This window comes from Tauraco erythrolophus, chromosome 20 (genome assembly GCF_009769465.1).
Source record: "Tauraco erythrolophus isolate bTauEry1 chromosome 20, bTauEry1.pri, whole genome shotgun sequence".
NCBI lineage: Eukaryota > Metazoa > Chordata > Aves > Musophagiformes > Musophagidae > Tauraco > Tauraco erythrolophus.
This window is the reverse complement of record NC_141484.1, coordinates 11,479,501-11,499,446: the sequence shown is the minus strand read 5'-3', so window position 1 is coordinate 11,499,446 and position 19,946 is coordinate 11,479,501. Positions and strand designations below refer to the sequence as shown.

General features: G+C 53.6%; 1 protein-coding gene across 1 annotated transcript in view; it reads left to right on the top strand.

Annotated features, from left to right (window-relative positions):
- Nucleotides 1–19,946, top strand: part of NTN1 (netrin 1) — a 110,071-nt gene that overhangs the window by 71,890 nt on the left and 18,235 nt on the right. Inside the window, exons 3-4 of the mRNA XM_086624145.1 lie at nt 2,395–2,544; nt 5,723–5,776. Of these exons, the coding sequence (XP_086480271.1) occupies nt 2,395–2,544; nt 5,723–5,776 (204 nt within the window). The remainder of the gene's footprint in view (nt 1–2,394; nt 2,545–5,722; nt 5,777–19,946) is intronic.

Here is a 19,946-nt window from a genome sequence, read left to right as displayed (position 1 = left end):
AAGTCTCATCCAACCTGGCCTTGAACACTGCCAGGGATGGGGCAGCCACAGCTTCTCTGGGCAACCTGTGCCAGTGCCTCACCACCCTCAGAGGGAAGAATTTCTTCCTTAGATCTCATCGAAATCTCCCCTCTTTCAGTTTAAAGCCATTGCTCCTTGTCCTGTCACTACATGCCCTTCTCCAAAGCCCCTCTCCAGCTTTCTTGTAGCCCCTTGAGGTACTGGAAGGTAGCTGGAAGGTCTCCCCGGAGCCTTCTCTTCTCCAGGCTGAACAGCCCCAACTCTCTCAGCCTGTCTCCATAGCAGAGGTGCTCCAGCCCTTGGAACATCTTGGTGGCCTCCTCTGGACCCGCTCCAACAGCTCCATGTCCTTCTGATGTTGGGGACCCCAGAGCTGAACGCAGCACTGCAGGGGGGGTCTCAGGAGAGCAGAGTTACAGGGCAGAATCCCCTCCCTCGACCTGCTGGCCACACTGCTTTGGATGCAGCCCAAGATATAGTTGGCTTCAGAAGTGTTAGGGAAGGAGAAAAGAAGCAAAAGCTTTGTTGTTGTGGTTGGGTTTTTTTCCCTCCCATGTGAGAAATCATCAGGTTTTGGCAAGGCTCAGCCTCTTCCCATCCAGCACTCATGGAGCCAGGGGACAGCAGCAGTTTGTGCTCTGGGGTGGGCTGGTGGGGTGGGATGCCCTGTGCAGGGACAAGGGGACATTGCAGTGCAGTGGGTCTCCGGGCACCATGCAAAGCCTGCGAGGATGGGGGACCAGCCTGGGAGCTGCTGTTACTGGGAGCCCAGGAACCCCAAAGGTCAAACTGGGGGCTGCCGGTGCAGGGAGCAGGAGCAGGATGGTGCCAGTGTGGGCTGGAGGGAAGCTCCTACCAAACACCAAAGCGTGGACACCCAACGCGTATGAACACGGGGTGTGATCCACCATCCCCAAATAAGGCAGATTTAGGGTGTCTCAGAGCCAGGAGGGTGCAAGACAAACCTAGAAGGGTCCAGCACAAACCCTCGTGGGAGTGACGTACTCAATTTGGAGGATTTGGGGCTATTTGAAAGCCAAGCACAGCCGCTGGAGCCTGTGGACACACTCACACCAGTCCTGACCCACAGACCAGCCCTCTCCAGGTTTTGGGCAGCGGGGCAGGTTTTCCCCCAGAACATATTTCTGGGAGGCAGCATCTCCGAGGGGAGCAGAATGGGTGCTCCCCAGAGAGGGGTTGTGCTGCCTCCTTCCCGAGGACGCTGCAGAAGAAAAGGAAAGCTTTCCTGCCCTTCCCTGCCACCGCGCAGCAGGGGCAGACCGCAGTCTGGCACGGCGCTCGCAGCTCTTAGAAATCAGGGCTGTTAACAAATGTGCGAGGCCATAATCCTTTCGGAACAGGGATGATAACAAGCCCCGATGCTGGCTGGGGTTTGGTTTTTGCTTTTTTTTTTTTTTTTTTTTTTTTTTTTTGTAACAAACAGCTGCGCCGGTAAGTCCCACTGTGGGAAATGAGATGGTGAATGATTTCAAGTGTAGTATTTACATCCCCTGCCAAACCCTTCACATCTGCCCAGCTCTGCCGTCAAGCCTCCATCCATCTGGCCGGGAACAGCAGGTCCTCCAGCCTGCATCCCACAAGGGCATTTCCTTCCTGCGCCTGCAGTGCCAGCTGCCAGGGATGCTGCTCAGTGGGCAAAGGCTTGAGCGAAAGCACTGAATTAGGGTGTTTTTTTGGTGTGGGTTTTTTTTTTTTTCTTTTTCTGTAGCACACGTGAAGTGAATTCTCAACGTCGCTGAAAGCACTCGCTTCCTGCCTGGGATCTTGTGTGCCGAAGGGGTGATGAAATGCTCCTTGAATTTCTACCTCTTCCTTACAGCCCCACCACTGCTCCAGGGAGCCCAGGGTGGTGTTTGAAGCTGGCCGGGGTGCGGGCAGCGGGTGCTCCGACACCCGGAGAGCTCCGGCAGTGCTGTCTTCCCTGCTCCCCTCTTCTTTAAATCCTGCAAACTCTTGGTCACTGCACCCATGGGATGAGGCAGTTGCAGTGTCCATGGGTGGGTGTCCTCGAGCAGGGACACCCTACCCTGCCTCCCTGGATGTGTAGAGCACGCATTGCACCGGGCAAACATCTGGCTGCAGTTCCATCACCGCAGCTGGACCAGCGGTGGCTGGGCCATCCCCTCTCTGGTGCCATCCCCAAGCGACAGCCACGTGCACCCCCTCTGCCAAATGCCACTTCTGTTTCAGGTCAGACCAGACGTTTACCCGAGCGAAGAAGGTGGAGCTGTGCCACGAGAGCTGCCGGCAACCCACGGCGCTCGCCCCGCTCCCCGCCAACGCCCCAACGCCGCCTGCGCCCGCTCTCCTCTCCTCTCCCGCTGACCCTTTTGTTGTGTGTTCCCCCCACAGAGTGCGATTGCCATCCCGTGGGTGCTGCCGGCCAAACCTGTAACCAAACCACGGGCCAGTGTCCCTGTAAAGACGGTGTCACCGGCATCACGTGCAATCGATGCGCCAAAGGCTACCAGCAAAGCCGCTCTCCCATTGCCCCCTGCATAAGTAGGTGGATCATTCTTTCCATGTCTGTAGATTAGAGATATTAACCCTTACAGACCCGCAGGAGCCCCTGCCCGGGCTGGGTGGCTACTAACCCACCATACGCATGCTGATGGGCAGTGCCTGGGGACGGAGCTGCCTGGGTGCCCCTGCCAGCTGCACTGCCCACCGTAAGACAAACAGTCCAAAAGTCACCTCTAGCTTCCAAGTAGCTCATCTGCCATGTGGAGTGGGTTGTGTGAGTCCATCTACAGCCTGATTTGCCGGTAATTTGATTTTGCTTCACAGAGCTAAGGTGCCCTAAGAGCACATTTGTTTTAGGGTACCATGGCAGGTCTGGATGTTAAGGCAGATCACTACAAACAGGTTTTTCTCTCCAAAATTGGGCTGTGCTGCACTGACACAGAGCTCAAATCAGAGGAGCTGCTGGTTTGATGGAGTCGCCATCACGATAATGCAGCCAATAGCACCTGGGTTGTTAAAGGGGATCTTAAGCTCACACAACCCACCCAGAAACATGGGCTGTTTTATCATTTGCTTCCTTGGGTTTGCTTTTTCAGCTTGCCTTCCCAAGGCGGCTCTCATCCTCTGCTCTTGAAACAACAGCAGCAAGCACCAGGTGCAGCTCCCAAAGTCTCTCCGTTGCAGCATTTGCTCTGCAAACACCCACATCCCCCCTCAGTCCCTGTCGAGCACTCGCTGCCCCGGCAAGGTGTGCTTCAGCCCAGGGCTTCTCTCTGCTGCCTGTTGGTTTTGCTGTTGTTGGATCATTCAGTAGCTCATGCACCTTGCCAGGGACATCTCCACCTGCCCTAACGAAACAGAGCATCAAAATTACGGTGCCTGGGACGTGCTGGGAAGGAGGGGCTGCTCCCCTTGAGGTTCACTCCTTGCTGCTAAACGGGGAAAAAAGACCCAAGGGGAAAAGAAAAGTGAAGGTTGAAAGAATCAAGTCTTTGTTGGGAACCCGCAGTCTGCTCCCGGGCTGTCCCCTTGCAGCGTCTGCCTCTCACGGTGGCCGTTGCCAAATTATGGGGCAGATACCCTTTCTCCACCTTCTCCTGCTGAAGAAAACATACATTCCAGGGTGGTTTTTGGTCACTGGAGATTCATTCTTCCCCGTGTCGCAATGGGACAGCAAGAGCTCAAACCAAATGCTTGTTTGCCCAAGATGCTGCAGTCACGGCTCCGGTATGCTTTGCAGCAAGTATGCGCAAAGGTTTATCATTAATCATTCCCCAGGGCCATGGTAAATCAGAGGGTAAATTGTTCTTTGCATCACCTCCCCTGGGATCCATTGCACTAAATAAAGACAGACACAGAATTTCAACACGGTCCGACCAGGCGTTCGGAGCTGGGCTGTGCTCGTGCCAGCTGCTGAACCGGCGTGCTCGAGGCTGCCCGCTGGCATGAGCCTGGCAGGGCTGCCCTGCCCTGGCCCTGCAACCCAGCTGCCGTCTCAGCACCCATGAGAGCCCCTGGCTTCTGTGTCACTGCAAAATGTCCTTTCCAAGGGGCCACAACTTTTGGTCAAAACGTTTTCCAAGTAACGCTGTGGCTGTCGAGCCACTGTGCAGTTGGTGGGTGTTTGGTCTGCACGTATGATCCTAAAGCAATTCAAATGAGGATATGGGCAACTCACGATTCCCTCACCCTAAAAAAACCCTCAAACCAGCACATTTTCATCCTTGAAAAAAAGTCAGTCAGTGTATCCTACATGCATGGTGGGGGGCAGTTTCTCTCCATCACTCCCCGCACTGCTCTTCCATCTGGCACTGGGAGGGAAGGGGTACACTGCACCTCGCAAGGGTCTGTCCACGTTACCTGCAAGAGCACAGTTACTCTCTGATTTACCACTGCTTGAGTCCCAAAGATGTACAGCCATGCAAAAATCACCTCATGGGGAAGGAGCAATGCACCAGTGGGGTCTGTCCACGTAGCAGCCCATGCCAGCAGGCACAAGCACCTACCCAGTCGTAATCTTTGGGACCGCTGTGCGGGCTGTTCATGTGCTGCCTGATTATGCACCATGTGTTTCGCATGGGCTTGTGCCTGTGTTTAATTGCATGAGGGTGAACGACTCAAAAAGTCATCTAACACTAATTTGGGCTGCACCCTTACAAGCTGCCACCACTGCAATGCAGACAGACCCCAGCAAACCCTGCCTCTGCGGCCGGGCAGGTTCCTGAGGGCAAAAGCAGAAGGATGCAGATGCTGACCGCCAATTCAAAATGGACCAGTGGGGTGTTGCCCCACCAGGATTCCCAGCGATGCACAGAAATTGCAGCACTGTGCCCTAAATGTGCAAAATACGTCAGTAACGAGAGCTGCATATGTGCACTGGGGAAAAGAGATCATCTTGCCAAAGTTGGGACCGCATAATTTGCAGTCCATCCTTTTTTGACATCAACAAACACAGTCAAACTTGGGCATGAAGATCCAGAACATCATGTGGTTTCAGCTATGCATACAAAGCCGGCCCCAAATCACAACCAGGGACCATTGCATGGGCACCAGGTACATCTGTATTTCCTTTAAACGTCCAAGATAATACTTGCGTCCCAGCGGATAGACGCAATACCAGCATCCCATCTCACATGAGAGGAGTGGGATGTAGGTAGCGCTGCCTCAGACACAGATGGAAAGAGCAGCTGGAAGGGAGGGGCAACCTAGGGACAGGAGAGGGCCCAATAGGCAGTCGCACCTCCCAGCATGGCTTATGCACCCTCCGAGACCCTGCAAGAGCATCCTCCAGCCTGGGGTACAAACTGGGAGCTGGCAATTGCAGTGGGCTGTGTCTGGGCACCATAGTGATTGCTGGCTGTGGCACCGTGACAGTGACCTGGCTGGATGTAGCCTGTCAGCTGGAGCAACCTGGAATCACCAAGCCATGATTCTTCTATTTTTAGCTAAAATAAAAATTTTTGGTTTAAAAAAACCCTTTCCCACACCCTTCTGGGAAGCTCAGATCTCCAGAGGGTATTGAACCAGTGTGCTGGTTCCTGGGGCTCTTGCAAGGCTCCTTGCTGGAGGACATGGTTGGGAAACACCCCTTGCTGGTAGACATGGTTGGGAAGGGAAAATGTGGTGTGTGCAGGGGCCAGGTTCTTTGGGATCTGGAATAATGCTTCCTTCTTCTGTCTCCTCTCCTTTCCTGCCTGCTTCTCGCTGTCCCGCACAGAGATCCCCGCCGCTCCCCCCACCACTGCCGCCAGCAGCACAGAAGAGCCTGCAGGTACGTTGTCTCTTCTTTTGAAGCATCTTGATGGTAAATTGTCTGCTTAAGATTAAAAAATGCATTAAATTAATACATTAATTCTGTTGCCAGTCCTGGGACAAGTGGATTCTTTTTATGCCCAAAATGTCTGAGAGTTTGAAACAAGTGTGCAGCACCCCAAGAGACGGGTGTTTCTGGGAGCATATGGAAGTTTAGGGAAGATGCAGAAAGGTTTTCCCAGAGGTGCTGGATCTATAAGCACAGAGCAGTTACCCAAAGTGAGACCAGTGCTTGATGGAAAAGACGTAAGGACTCAAGACTGCCACTGGTTGATTATGGACGTTGAGTGGTTACCTACTGAAGTACAAGAGTCCAAAGAGGGTAAGAGAACAGTCCAGCTGAGTTTCTTCTGGTGGAGGAGGAACAGATAACCAAAAATCCTCCAAAAGAGAACAAAATATCTAAGTGTTGCTTACTGCTGCATATAAGCATTTCATTTTGTGTGCCCAGGTCCGTGTGTTTCTTGCGCTGAGCCATCTTAGGTGCTGACGTGACCTGTGTACGTACAGCACGGTGTCACCCGTCCAGCTTTGTGGGTCCCTGAGGTGGGCACGGCTGTGGTTAGTGGCATTGTTGGGGACAGTTGTGCTCAGAGGGGTCTTGAGGTCAGTGACTGTAAGAGCAGGACAATCATTTTATCTTGGAGTGGGAGGTCCTGCAGCAGTAGCTCCTGCAGGAAAAGGTCCTGCAGTAGCTGCTGCAGCCTGGGGACAGCAGCATGGACCCAATGGCCTTGGATCACCAGATTTATGCAAGCTGTAATACAGAGGATCATCCTGAGAAAGCTCTGGGTCATCACGGTGTGTGTATCCTCACGTTTCCTCTCCCTTCGTCCTTGCACCAAATACAACCCATGCAACACCCACCTGTGGCTTAACGTATTTCTTCGTACACCCCATCTCCACCACCACGACGGCACCAATCCTCCCTTCCTGATTTACACCCCCAGAGGGGCTGGCACCTGGCCCTGCCAAGTCACCGAGGGACTTTCCTGTCCCCAGGTCCCTCAGGGTCGGACGGGTCTGAGCAGGGGATGACAGCAGGAGCCAGAGCAACCTGGGAAAGGATGACTTATCCCATGCTGCTGCCTGCAGATTCACAGTGCCGTGGCTGTGAAGGACATGGGGTGTAAAGGCTGTCTGCTTTTGTCTCACCAGTGTCAGAGAGTTCATAAATTAAGGATTTTGTACTAAAAGTGGTGTGCATCACCTTGAACTGAACTCTGAGCCATGGCAGGGCTTTCCATAGAGGCTGTGGGTGTTGCTGTATGCTCAGGAGCTCTTCCCAGGATGGGAAACCCAGGGAGCAAAGGAGTTGCTCCCTGGGTTTGAGTCTTTGGTTCCCAGCGTCACGGGAAGGGGAAGCCCAGGATTTTCTGTAGGACTCATTGAAAGGACAAGTTCTGCCCTCTGTAATCACAATAGCAGCAACATTGTGTTTCTGAGTCTTTGCTTAGGCTGGTCTGAGTAAGAAACGATCTTCATAGGGTGCTGTGGGCTGGTGTAACAGAGAGCCCAAGAGCCTGGGGACGCTAGTCCTTTCCATCCAGCCTCAGCATTGGACAAGCTGTCTGTCCTTGCCAGGGACACTCTGCTTGGTGGGAGCCTTCCCGCGGGGAGATACATCCTGCCCTGCATCTGCCTGCCCTGGCATGCTCTACAAACCCACTGAGGGCCATTAGGGGTGTGGGGGAGATGTTGGCTTTTCCATGTCACCCTTGGGTGTCTGTGGTCCTTGCCAGAGTCTCCTTTCCTTGGGCTCCTTCCTGCCAGGGGCCAGGGCAAGACCCACTCGGTGCAGCCGCCCCAGCCCTTTCCTAAGGCAGGACCTGACCTGTGCCCTTCCTCCCCCTGCTCAGGGCACGGGGTGCATTTCTGAGTGAGTAAACGATTGCTTTGCCTCATTGTGATGGTGGGAAGCATCCCGCAGACATGCAGTTTGTCCTGCCAAGCCGTCTACCAGCCTTGGAGCTGGTGGCAAGAGGTGGCACTTGAGTGGTGTCACTGGGTTGGAGCTGGCCACAGAGATCTCGCAACATCTTTTTGCATCTATTAGGAGTTCGTATATTTGGATGTGTCAGTCCAAAAGGGCCTTTCCAAAGACATTCTCTATTATTCACAGTATTTTCCCTGCCAGTCCCTGTGTCTTCTTGCATCTTCCCAGACCGTGACCTTGAGTAGCAGGTGAGGGCTCGGAGGAAGCAGCATTTATCCACGTCTTGGCTGAAAGGAAAATCGAAACACCCCCCCACTGCTGCCCCCACGACTCATGGGTGAGGAGGTTTTGCGGGTGACACATCTCCTGCCCCCGTACTCCACGTGGAAACCCACACAACCGGGGAAACGGCTCCATTCCGTGAACTCCCTGCACTGTCCTGGGCAAACGCCAACTGGGGCAGCTGTGTTCAGCCATCCCACATTCCACGTGCCACCTTGATTGGCTGCAGCCCTCATTCACGCCTGCCTGGAGCTGATGGGCTGTGGCAGTGACCTGCGAGTCACGGTCACCAGGCCACCAGGCGCTGTGTTGGGTGGGCTGGGGCCGGTGCTGGGCTATTTGCCCGTGTGGCAACGAGCAGGACCAGGGTGAGCAAGGCAAAATCAAAGAGCCGGCAGCGATAAACTCTTGAGCAGGACAAGGGGGTGCACAGACTATTTTAGGCAACAAATGTGGACAGGTTGGACAAGAATAGGTCCTTGTGCGCCACCCGTGCATCTGCCTAGGGCACTGTATACAGGGCTGGCCATAGGGATCAGAGACCTATCGGTCAGGACGTGCCCCTCACCTTTGACCAAGGCTCTGGGTAGGGGTCTAAAACACCTTCCAGCCTTGCTACAAAGCGACCATCTCCCTCCCTGGTGCTGCTAGCAGGGATGCAGTCTCCAGCCCTGAGCCTCTGCAGATTGGGGCAGCAAATGGCCCCATCGGGGAAGGAGCAAGTCCCATAACTCTGTGTCCTTGTCCTGGAGAGAAGGGTTATTTAGGGATCTGCCCAAGCCCAACTGGGTTTGCATAAAGCCTGTAACTGAGAACATCTCAGCAGCTTTAGAGCCCTCCCTTCAGTAAACGGACCCCTTGCTGGAGGCTGGGAGAAGGTTATCCGTGGGCTGGGAGCGAGCCAGGCATCTTGACAGCCTGCGAGCCATATAAATGACTCAAGAGCATCTCTTGGATCCCTGTGTTGCTGGAGGGTTGGATGTCCCCACTCCTGCCTGGAGAGGTGACCGGGGACCAATCCATCCTGCCAGGAGCCGCTCGTGTCGCCTCGCCATGAAAGCCAAGCGGAGGCTGAGCCAAGCTGAGCAATCTGATGGGCCCAGCATCATGCCAATCAATGCCCAATCATATGGGCATCCGATCATAATTCTTCTCACAGTGATTTTTATTGGATTTTATTAAGCACTGTTTTGTCCAGGGAGCTTGAACCCTCCATATTTCATCCCTTCCCCTTGGCAGGGAGTGTCAGATGGTCCTGGGTCTTGGCATCGCTCAGCTCCCACCATCACCCTGAAGCATCCTGCCGAAATTCATGATGTTTTCTTGGCAAGCCCTTAAATTGGTGTGTCAGTGAGTCAGAGCTCCCGTGATATGGGAGCAAAAAGGTTATAGAGACGGAGAAAGAAATTAGTGAGACGCTTTGGGTGCAGCCAGTTCTGGGAGAGATGTTGCTTTATTTCCTTCCCTCATAGCTACGCGGGACAGAAAGCGCCTTCCTCGCCAAGAGTCATCGTCACCACCGCACTGAGTCAACGAGGGGTGAATTTCAAAAGAGCATAGGCCAAAGCTGGCGTCAGTACAAGGGGTGGAACAACGTTGACTTTGGCGTGGGGGGTCCTGCCGGGCTCCGCTTTGCTCTCGGAGGTCCGGATCAATTTGAGGAAATGGTCCAAAACTGAATTGTTTCGACGAAATCCATTCATGCTCCCCTGTCCCAGGAGATTGGAGGATGAGGATGGGGTGCTTCTCATTTTCATGGCCAGGCGACGAAGGCTTTTGCCACCCCACAAACACTTTTCTGGTCCCATTCAGAGACGCAGAAGGGGCCTCTGTGAAAGGCAAAAAAAACCCCAACAAAACAACAGTGGGGGAAAAAGGTTTACAAACCTGCCAGTCAGCCGTTGTCTTATCTGAATCGAATCCAGATCAGCTTGGAAATGATTAGCTGAGGCAGATGATTTCAGCTGACGGGCTTAAATAAAACCAGGTGATTGGATTGATGCAACTTTGTGTGGTTTTCCCCTGGAAATCGGCCTCCGCAGTTTCAAAACCAGATCTGGACTTTCCAAAAGTCACCCAGGCTCAAGGTGTTGCCTGGACCCTTTTGTTCCTGGCTGGTGAGGAAGAGGCTGGATGCAAGCACAGAAAAGGGAAAAAACTCCACTCTTAGCAATCTCTGGGGCTCCCTCAGATATGCACGGACCCGAAGCAGCTTGGCTGCAGGATGCAGCTTTCCCGGAGTGCAGAGGCAACCCAGCGCAGAGGTGGATGCATGCCGTGGTGTGCGAGGATGATTAATACCTTCCGGAAGCAGCTCGGAGAAGGGAGATGGGCAGTCAGGACTCTGCTCTGGAACAATTTGGAATAATCTCAAGGAAAAAAAAAAAACAACAAAAAAACAACCCAAAAAAACTCCCCAATCCCATGGGCTGCCTGAGCCTTTCAAGACTGTTCCTGCTTCACTTGGAAAAAACACACGCAAAGGTTATGGCTTCAGTCCGGGAAAATAGAAACTTTGTAGGAAACAGTAGAAAATATTCACTTGAAAACATTCATTCCCCAGGGTGGGGGGGAGCTCCATCCGCCTCGCACAGCCAGGTGGTCCCTGGTGCCATCATGGCACCAAGCCCCCACCGCCATGCCATGCGTCCATTTGGGACAAGCCACTGCCCCCGTGCCACCCACTCCTTCCCTGTGCATCACGTGTGTACGTGCACACACACACCCCCCCCCACACCCCTGGAACCTCTGTGATGTGCTCTGCACCCCCCACCACCCTGAACCCATGTCTCAGATCTGGAAGCTCCTCTGCTGCCTTCTCATCCCGTCCCCTGGCAGAGCTGGAGGCTAAGCATCCTTCCCAGCCTGCAGCTGACTTTTCTCTACTTAGAAGCTTTGGGTTGAAATTTCCAAATTTTAGCCAGAATCCTCCATCGAGAACCAGAAGCGGGGAAAATTGGCCTCTCTAATGAGTTGGTGCTCCTGTCCCAGCATCATTTGGTGGTAGTCAGAGTAGTCCTGCCCTAAAAAGTTTGTTTTCCTTTTTAACTGAAGATCAAAGGCTTTAATTTTTGCCTGCCCAAGCCTACATGAAACAAGACGATGCAAGGCCACCTTCAAAAAGTCCTGTGTTCCCAGGTGTGCACCATCACCCCCGGGAGCAATCACAGGGATGTGGAGCAGGAATGGGGCTCGTTCATCCCAGAGCAGACGGGCAAACCACAGATCTCAGAGGGTGGCTCAAAGCCATCCTCGTAGATGGACATGGAGGGAAAAGGATCGCGGGGTCCCTCAGGTCTGCTGCCACTGGCGTTCACGTCATCCCAGCAAAACTTCACCAGGCACCGTGAGAAGCTGAGTTAAATCATTCGCTCCCACCACGGGTGCTGAGGCTGTGCTGGAATTTCGTGGCTCAGGCAACTGGAAGCCACCTCCTTGTTTCCAGCCTCCCCACCAGCTTGTACCTGTGCACGTCTGTGGGAACTGTGGTCTTTTTGGCTCCACATCTCCACTCCCAAGCAGAGGCTGGGGACCACTGTCCCCACTGCTCAGTCACATAAACACTGCGATCATCACTGCAGCAACAGCTTCAAGGGAAAAGTGACATTAGGAAAGGATTAAATGTACCGTAGCTCCTTTTTAATGAGCTGCAGCAGCTGGAAACAAGGAGTCAACACCACACGAGCCGCCAGCTGCCTCCACAACATTTGCACGGGGTGCGAGGCTTGCTCGGAAAATGACAGCGTGGGGACGGGCCACTGGCATTGCGCAGCACCTCTGGTTGGGACAGGACACGGGGCCAAACTGCTGCTCCCCGGCCCCTTCTGGAATGCTTATCTAAACCACTGGACCAGCTCCATCCCCAGGTGAAGTCAGTGGCAAATGTCTACCCGGTGTTGTTCTCACAGGGGCAAATGCAATGGGTGCTGTTGGCTTGGCCGGAGAGGACCTGGCTCATCACTCTGTGCTTGAGCACGGGTGTGTGACCATGGCTCTTGGGTGCTCTGGAGGAAGCAAGTTTCACACCATGCTGAAGTTCACATCTTCTCTCCTTCCCAGAGCACTGAACAAGCAGGGAGGGAAGGGGACAGCTCTACACCAGGGTTGCACCACCATCATTGTGTTTGGATGGTGGCACTTGCCCGTGGTGTCCTGCTGATGTAGACTCGGAGGCTGTGTCAGAGGTGCCAAGGTCCCTTGAAACTCCACCTCTCCCTGCATCCCATGGCCTTGACCCTCCGTGAGGTGATGGCTGGGTTGGACTCTCCCCATGTTTCATCGTTTTGTCTCAGAGGTGGCCCCAAACCAACATGTGTTGAACAGTGCAGCTCTCCCAAAGCTCAGACAGGCAGCTCCAAGCCTAGTTGTCCCAGCAGGTCCAGGTCTCTGCTCAGCTGGGCTGGCTGGCTGGCTACGAGCCTCAGCTGCTGGGCACTCCAAAGCCACCAGACCTCCTCCAGCCTCCTGCCAGCCCCCAGGGCGGCTGGCCCGGCTGGGTGTTGTGCTCCCCAGGGTGCTGCCCGGTGGAGGGAGGGATGCTCTCCACTGAGCAGAGGGAGGACAGGCTCCCGTGAGAGGCTGATCCTTGGGCAGATCTCCTTTATCAGAAGCAAACTGAAAAAAATACCCCAGAAAAGCCAACTTCTGTAGCACCTTGCAATTGTAACATGAAAAGGTCTATCAGAAGACATTGTATTGCCATTACATATTGAGAAGGAAGAACCTGAGGAGGTGTCTGACCTCAAACCAGCTTTCCCTCCGGACCAGCAAAGGAAATCACAAAGTTTTAACTTTCAGATTTGCAAGCAGAGCCCCGGCTAGCCTGAGGTTTTTTCCGACTTGAAGTAGTGACACGTCTTGGTAATTGCCCGGCACTGGTATTCAATGGAAAGGAGCATGTGCGTGTGTGTGTGCACACGTGTTAGTGCCCACACACCTGGAGGGGACCAGCAGCTCAGGGCACCGGTCTGACCCAGGTGTGGGACTCAGCAACACTCGCCCACTGCCCAAAGGGCCCCCAGCAGGGCTGGAGAGGAGCTGCCAGGCTGCGGGCACTGCCCGTGCCTGCCCTGGGTTGGTGAGGATGCTCCCAGAGCCAGGGATGGGGCAGACTTTGCACTGATGGAGAGAAAAGTCACAGCAGTTGGCTCTGGGGAAGCGCTAACAGTGAGCCTGAGCTCTGCCGGGAGCCGGGAGCATCTTGCCGGCTGGGAATGAAGGTCTCCACGGCTGCCTGCGGTACAATTGGGAGGCGAAATTCTCATTTCAGTGACCCTGGCGTAAATCTGGTCTCCTTCGGGGGGTCTCCAGCTTTGTACCCGTCCAAATGAGTAATTAATTCAGCCCTGCACGGGTATTCTCTTGCTTGTCTGGGGTTGTAAGCAAGGTGATGGATTGACCGCGTGATTGATTGACTGATTGATCGGCCGCAGCATCCAGCTCCCTCCTGAAAAGAGGTTTCTCATGGGATCCACAGTGAATGGCTGCGAGCACAATAGGGGTGAGGGGCTTCCAGTGAGGAAACTTCTAGCCACTTCAAAATATTTCGGAAAGTCTGTAGGGAAAAAAAAAAAAAAAGAAAACCAACAAAAAACCCCCCACAAAACTTCTGCTGAAATGCAGATAAGCTTTACGCACAACTGCATCATGCTTTTATAATCCCATCATAAGGCTTCGTGCACTCCTATATCCCTTCATACCAGCATCCCTGCATCCCCAAATCCCTCCATTCCTCCATCTCCACATCCCTGCATTCCTCCATCCCCACGTCCCTCCGTCCCCACATCCCCAGCTCTGGGACACTGCAACCTTGGGGACTCTCCTTCTGACACTGGGGACACCTGGGTGCCCACAAGCCCTGGGCACCATGGCCAAGCCACAAGCTTCAGAGTGAGGACCTGCAAGCCCAACATCACTGTCAAACCCATCTAAAAAACTAATAATAATAGTGATGATTTTGAAATTAAATGAACTGATTCTCTCCCCTTCCTGGGCCGTTTCCAGATGTTGCTTCCCCTTGGCAAAACAAAGCTCTTGCCCCCAGCAACGACTCCCCATTGCCACGTTTCCCCCAGAGAGGAAAGTCTGCTTTGCCCTGGCTCTGGTTACATCCTGCCCCCGCGTCCCGCGCAGCGCCCGCTCGGCCAGTGAGCTGCTGTCAGGCCAGGAATTTATAGGGTGGCCAACGCTCCCGAAGACAGATGGTTTCCTATTAATGTATTTAATCATGTCGGCGGCGGCTCTCGGCAGGGCTGTGGCCCTGGGGGCACCGGGAACGCCAACTCTGGAGTTTGTCAGTGGTCGGAGGCAGGGGACACATTTGCCATGGGGATGGAGCACTGCCGGGGCTGGCACCCCACATCCCTCACATCTCCTGGGGCTCAGCACTGGGTTTGCTCCTGTAGGGAGCGGGTAGGAAACATGCTGCCAGCCCCGGCTGCTGCCGGGAGATGGGTGAGGAAGGTGCAGAGGCGGAGGAGGATGCGACATAAAGCTCCCGTGTCTGTGTGGTGTTTTCCAGTGTTTTAGCATCTGGCACAGCTGGACTGTCCCTACTGTGTCACTGGTGGCTGTAGTCTTCCTGCTGGCTCCCTTTATATCTGGGAAAAATTGGGGTGCTCAGGAGGCCATGCTATGCCCATGCTGTGGGCACCCATGTCCCTAAAGACCAAAGAGTGCTCAGGCCCATGCCCTCCCATCCCAAAGTGGCAGCAGGCAGCTAAAGAAGCAGGGAGCAAATTCGCCCCGACCCCAGCGGGGCTCGGCTGCTGTCTGGGGGTGGTTTCCCCCCGAGCGCAGCAACCAGGGGTCCCAGGGGGGTCCCGGGGCTGGACCAAGGCGTGCACCCTGGCATCACCCAACCATCCGTACCCGGGTGCCCCTGGGACGCTGCAACTGGCCCCGGCTCCCAACCGGGTGGCCGAGCACGACGGGCCCTGGCAAGGGCAGCACCCGGGGGGTGGTGGGCAGCCCTGCCCGCATCCTGCGGGGTGCTGGGGGTCCCACCGCGGGGATGGCGCGGAGCTGGGGAGGGGGCTGCGGCCGCTGCTTTCCAGCCGCTCCGGGCGAGAGGCTTTAATCTAATTACACGCTTTGTTTGCGCCAATTTGTTTTTCAATCAGTCTTGTTCAGCCAGAAGAAAGGAGGCTCGGGCGGGGGGGGGGGGGGGGGGGGGGGGGGGGGGGGGTGTCGTTTGCACCTTCTTGTTCCATAGGGGAGGTTAATGGCAGTTGTCCTCGCTGGAGGTGCCCGCAGGGCTTCGGACTGGACTCCCCTCTTTGCGGGGGGCTGCCCGGCCTGGGTCGTGGGGTTCAGCCATCGTTTCCCCCAGCACCAGTCAACAAGTCCCCAGTTCTGGCACAGGACTGCCCGGCCTCTGCCTGAGGATGTCTTTGAAACACACGGTGTGCTGGCAGGGCAGTGGGCAGGGCTCAGGATACTCCTGCCCAGTTGTCCCAGGGAGCCCTGTGACCATCCTGCAGGAAAGATTTTTGTATCATCTCTGTTGCCGAGAGGTCCCAGGGAAACGGCAGGGTCTACAGAGAACCAGGGAAAAAAAAAAAGAAAAAGTGAAAATAACTCCCCACACTTTTCGTGCCGCAGTGGCTGTGCTCGTGATGGGATCCCAGCACCCCATGTGTGTGTGTGTGCTGGTGCAAAGTGCTCCCGAGAGTGCTTTGGAAGCAAAAGATGCTCTGATGCCTGAGCAGATGCCTTTACACGTAGAGCAGATGGGTCGCAGACCCTTGTCAAGGCTGGCCCAGGAGCTGATGGGACAGAGCGCAGGGGAAGCGATCCCCCTGCTAAAGTGAATAACCTGGGAACGATTCTCTGCCCTAAGTTTGCTTAAGGAAGGCTGCTCTGATACAAACACTCCGACTGGAGTCCACCTCAAATCAAATTACAGCATCAAACCCTCGCAGTCACCGCGTGCTCTGCAAGCTGGAGAGACATCGCACCCAGCACAGCCCCTGCTGCTCATCCCATGGGGAGAAACCCATCCATGGTCCCTGTGCAAGGGAAGGGCTACTCCAGAGCATCCCTGCGGCGGTTGAATGCACGGACTGTAGATGTGATAACAGAGTGACCTTTATTATTGTTATACAGACAGCTTTTATAGATTATTACTCTAGCCACGATGTGTCCACGCGCCCCTCACCCAGCTGTGATTGGTTACAAACAATAGTGCACGCACCTATTTTAACTTTACTATTGGCTATGCCTAAAAAGGAGCTATTTTTCACCTGCTAAACTAAATATCATTTCCTCACACACTCTATATCATCTTCCCATACTCCCATGTCAGCTTCTCACACTCCCTGCACCAGCTGTTCACACTCCCTTCTCTTTCTCATCCTCGTTATCGGTGTTTTCCAACTTCAGAAAAGAGCACAGGCTTAAATCATCAAGGCCGGGCCCCAACAGTAACTGTGTGTATGATTCCACAATTCCCCTTTTTTGTTTTTCTATGACCATTACTTGATGAACCTTACTTTGTACCATTTGTTGGAAGCATGACAATAGGCAGGGGATGATTATTACTATGCATAAAAGAACTTCTAGTAATATAACGCCTACTTTTGCTAAAGATTTTAACCAACCTGTAATTCCCCAACTCTTGGTGCAAATATAGAAGCTGCAATGATTTTTGCTGGATCCCAAAATTCTGCTCTGGAATCACACTAGCTATCATAAGCATGTGTGCTTCGCCTGTTCTGGATGTGTCTATGATTTAGGTTCATGGTGGTGTTAGGTAAATACATTCTTAAAGTCCCTATAGTACATAGATCTCCCCTTATATGCGAAGGAATACCCTGCCAAGCTCTACTATAGCCCTGCAGAAGCAGTTACTAGCATTTTGTTTTGGTACAGCCTTGCAGAAGCAGTTACTAGCATTTTGTTTTGGTACAGTCTTGCAGAAGCAGTTACTAGCATAATGTTTCCCTTTCTGGGAGCCTTACTATTTCGACTATGCCCAAGATTCCGCTGAGCAGGAGGGTGTCAATCAGCAGGGTCATCGCGGAGAAGGGAGGCAGGCACAGCACCTTCAGGGCGTCCCCTGTTTATCCACACAGTGTGCTCTGCAGCCTCCCTCAGCTCCGCTCTGAGCCATCTCTTTTCACCCTCAACAGAGTCTATGACAAAGGTACTGACACGGCGTTGCTGCACGCGTGGCCAGTGCATGCAACAAGGCTGCCCAGTATGTGCTCTGCCGGCTAACAGCGGCTTTTGCGAATCGCAACATGTTGTTCAATAACAATCCTCCTAGCTTCTCTTTTCAAAGTTACATACTCACAACTAAGTCCAGTTTGTAATTCTTTGTCATTAATTTGGTACCAGTTAATTCTTTTCCTTCCAGTAGCTACAGGTGGAATCCATACACCTTCCGATTGGAGAAAACACACAAAGCATATATACAAGCAACTTTCACAAACATAAGATACCTAACAATGAGAAACATAAAAACAGTTTACATATCAACATGCAATCTTCTATTACAATTCTTTTGAGCCATTTTCCTCATTCTGCGTCTCTGTCATCGCTTTACGTTTCTTGCTGGTAACCAGTATAGACCTGTGGGAAAGAGAACACGAGCATACCCTCTTCCCCATGTAAGCAGAGGCACAGGGCCATCCCATGAGTTGAGCCCAGTTTCTTATAACATACCGTTGTTTTTTGTACAAAAATGGCATTGGGTTTAAAATTATGATACACAGCTGTAGTAAGTTGCCTAGAAGCAGACAAATTAAGAAAATTTAAAACACATGTAGCTTTGTCTGAGGATTCTTGTGGGGAAATATATGGAAGACTCCCCCTTTTTTGTTTATCAAGCATTTGTTTTAACGTTAAATGAGTTCATTCAATAACAGCTTGTCCCGTAGGTGAATGAGGGATACCGGTAGCGTGAGTCACTCTCTGATCCTGTAAAAAGGTACTATACCGGACCATTGTCTGTCCCGATATTCTTTGGTACTCCCATGGTTTTCTCCAGTGTGAGCAGTAGCAACAAGAAAGGCAGAAAACATATCAGCAGTTACATGTACATATTTAGAATAAAGAAACGATTGAATATAAGTAATATCAGTTTGCCATAATTCATTTCCCGCAATGCCGATCGAGACGATCCCAGTTACGATGTGCTGTCCTTCGATAAAACCCGGGCCACGGGCAGCGGCCAAGCGGCCACTCTCCAGGCGCGCCCTGCGGGGTGGGGGGGGTGGGGGGGGTGCAGCAGCGGCGGGGGGCCAGCTCTGTCTCGCCTCAGCCGGGTGGGGGGGCGGAGTGGGTACGACGACCCAGCCGCCCTGTGCCGGCCGTCCCCCTTGTTGTCGCTGTTGTTGCTGTCGCCGCGGCTTCGGCCGCTCGCGCTCCGTAACCGCCGCCGACCCCTCCCGCCGAGGGGACCATCAGCTGCAAAAGAACCGGCGCAGCGGGGCCCGCCGAGCGTCTCCGTCCCCTCCAGCCGCGGCTCCGCGCACGAGCGGCAGCGCCGGGGGGGTCCGAGGGCGGCGCGGCTGGCGCCGGTGTACCGACATCGTTGGAAGGGGGGGAAAACAATAAGTCTTGTCTTTCGTTCGGGGCCCTGGATCAAAAGGATTCGATGATGGCTTTTCCAGGCCGGCAGCTCCACACAGTTCCTCTGCCGGTGGGGCCGCGGGGGAGGCGGGGATGGGGCCGCTGGAGATGGACGCCAATGTCCCCTCGCCCTCGCTCTCTCCCTCCGCGCCCTTCAACGCCTCGAACACAGCACGCCAGGCTGTCAGCTGTCGCTGCACGGCAGCATCCCCACGGGTGGCTGCATCGCAAAGTTTAACGCCTATAGTGTCCCAAGTCCTTGTCATGTATATATTTGAAGAGTTTGCCTCCGGTACATGGGCTGATACCCAAACCAGGAGTACCAGGAGCTTTATCAAGTCAGTACTGTTAATGGTGCCGTTCTGTTTCTCTAGCACTTTTGTCAACACCTTAAACACAGACTTATGTTTTGTTAAAGCCGTGCTTCCCATCGTTCCCAGTTGCTTACCTCCTCCTGTTGAGGCAGTTGTCGCTTATTTTTTCTGTCTTTAGGTTCTTATTTCTTCTTTCTTTTGGTTCCTAATTCTTCGTGTCTCTCGATATGGAAGACCCCATCGTCCCTGGCTGCTCACCTGTATTCTTCAGGTGTCACTGGTCCAGACTCCAGCTGTCGTACTCCGCTGTTAATTTCAGTCCGGACCGCTTGGCTCTCCCCACCGCCTCCTCCGCCGTTTCGTCCAGCCAGGCACCGCCGCCGATCGCTCTCACACCGCGATTCCAAAGCCCGTCAGTCGACTTGAATATCAGGTCCCTGTTCGGGCGCCATTTGCGGCGGTTGAATGCACGGACTGTAGATGTGATAACAGAGTGACCTTTATTATTGTTATACAGACAGCTTTTATAGATTATTACTCTAGCCACGATGTGTCCACGCGCCCCTCACCCAGCTGTGATTGGTTACAAACAATAGTGCACGCACCTATTTTAACTTTACTATTGGCTATGCCTAAAAAGGAGCTATTTTTCACCTGCTAAACTAAATATCATTTCCTCACACACTCTATATCATCTTCCCATACTCCCATGTCAGCTTCTCACACTCCCTGCACCAGCTGTTCACACTCCCTTCTCTTTCTCATCCTCGTTATCGGTGTTTTCCAACTTCAGAAAAGAGCACAGGCTTAAATCATCAAGGCCGGGCCCCAACAGTAACTGTGTGTATGATTCCACACATCCCCTCCCTCGGGACGTCTCATCGGCAAAGGCCAGGAGCTAGAAGCTTAGAGTGAGCATGTTTGGCCAGCAAAGCTGGCACTCCCCAAAACAACTCTAACAATTACTCGCTGAGACTGATGGAGGAGATGTTAAAATGATGCTTTGGGATGAAAGCAAGGGG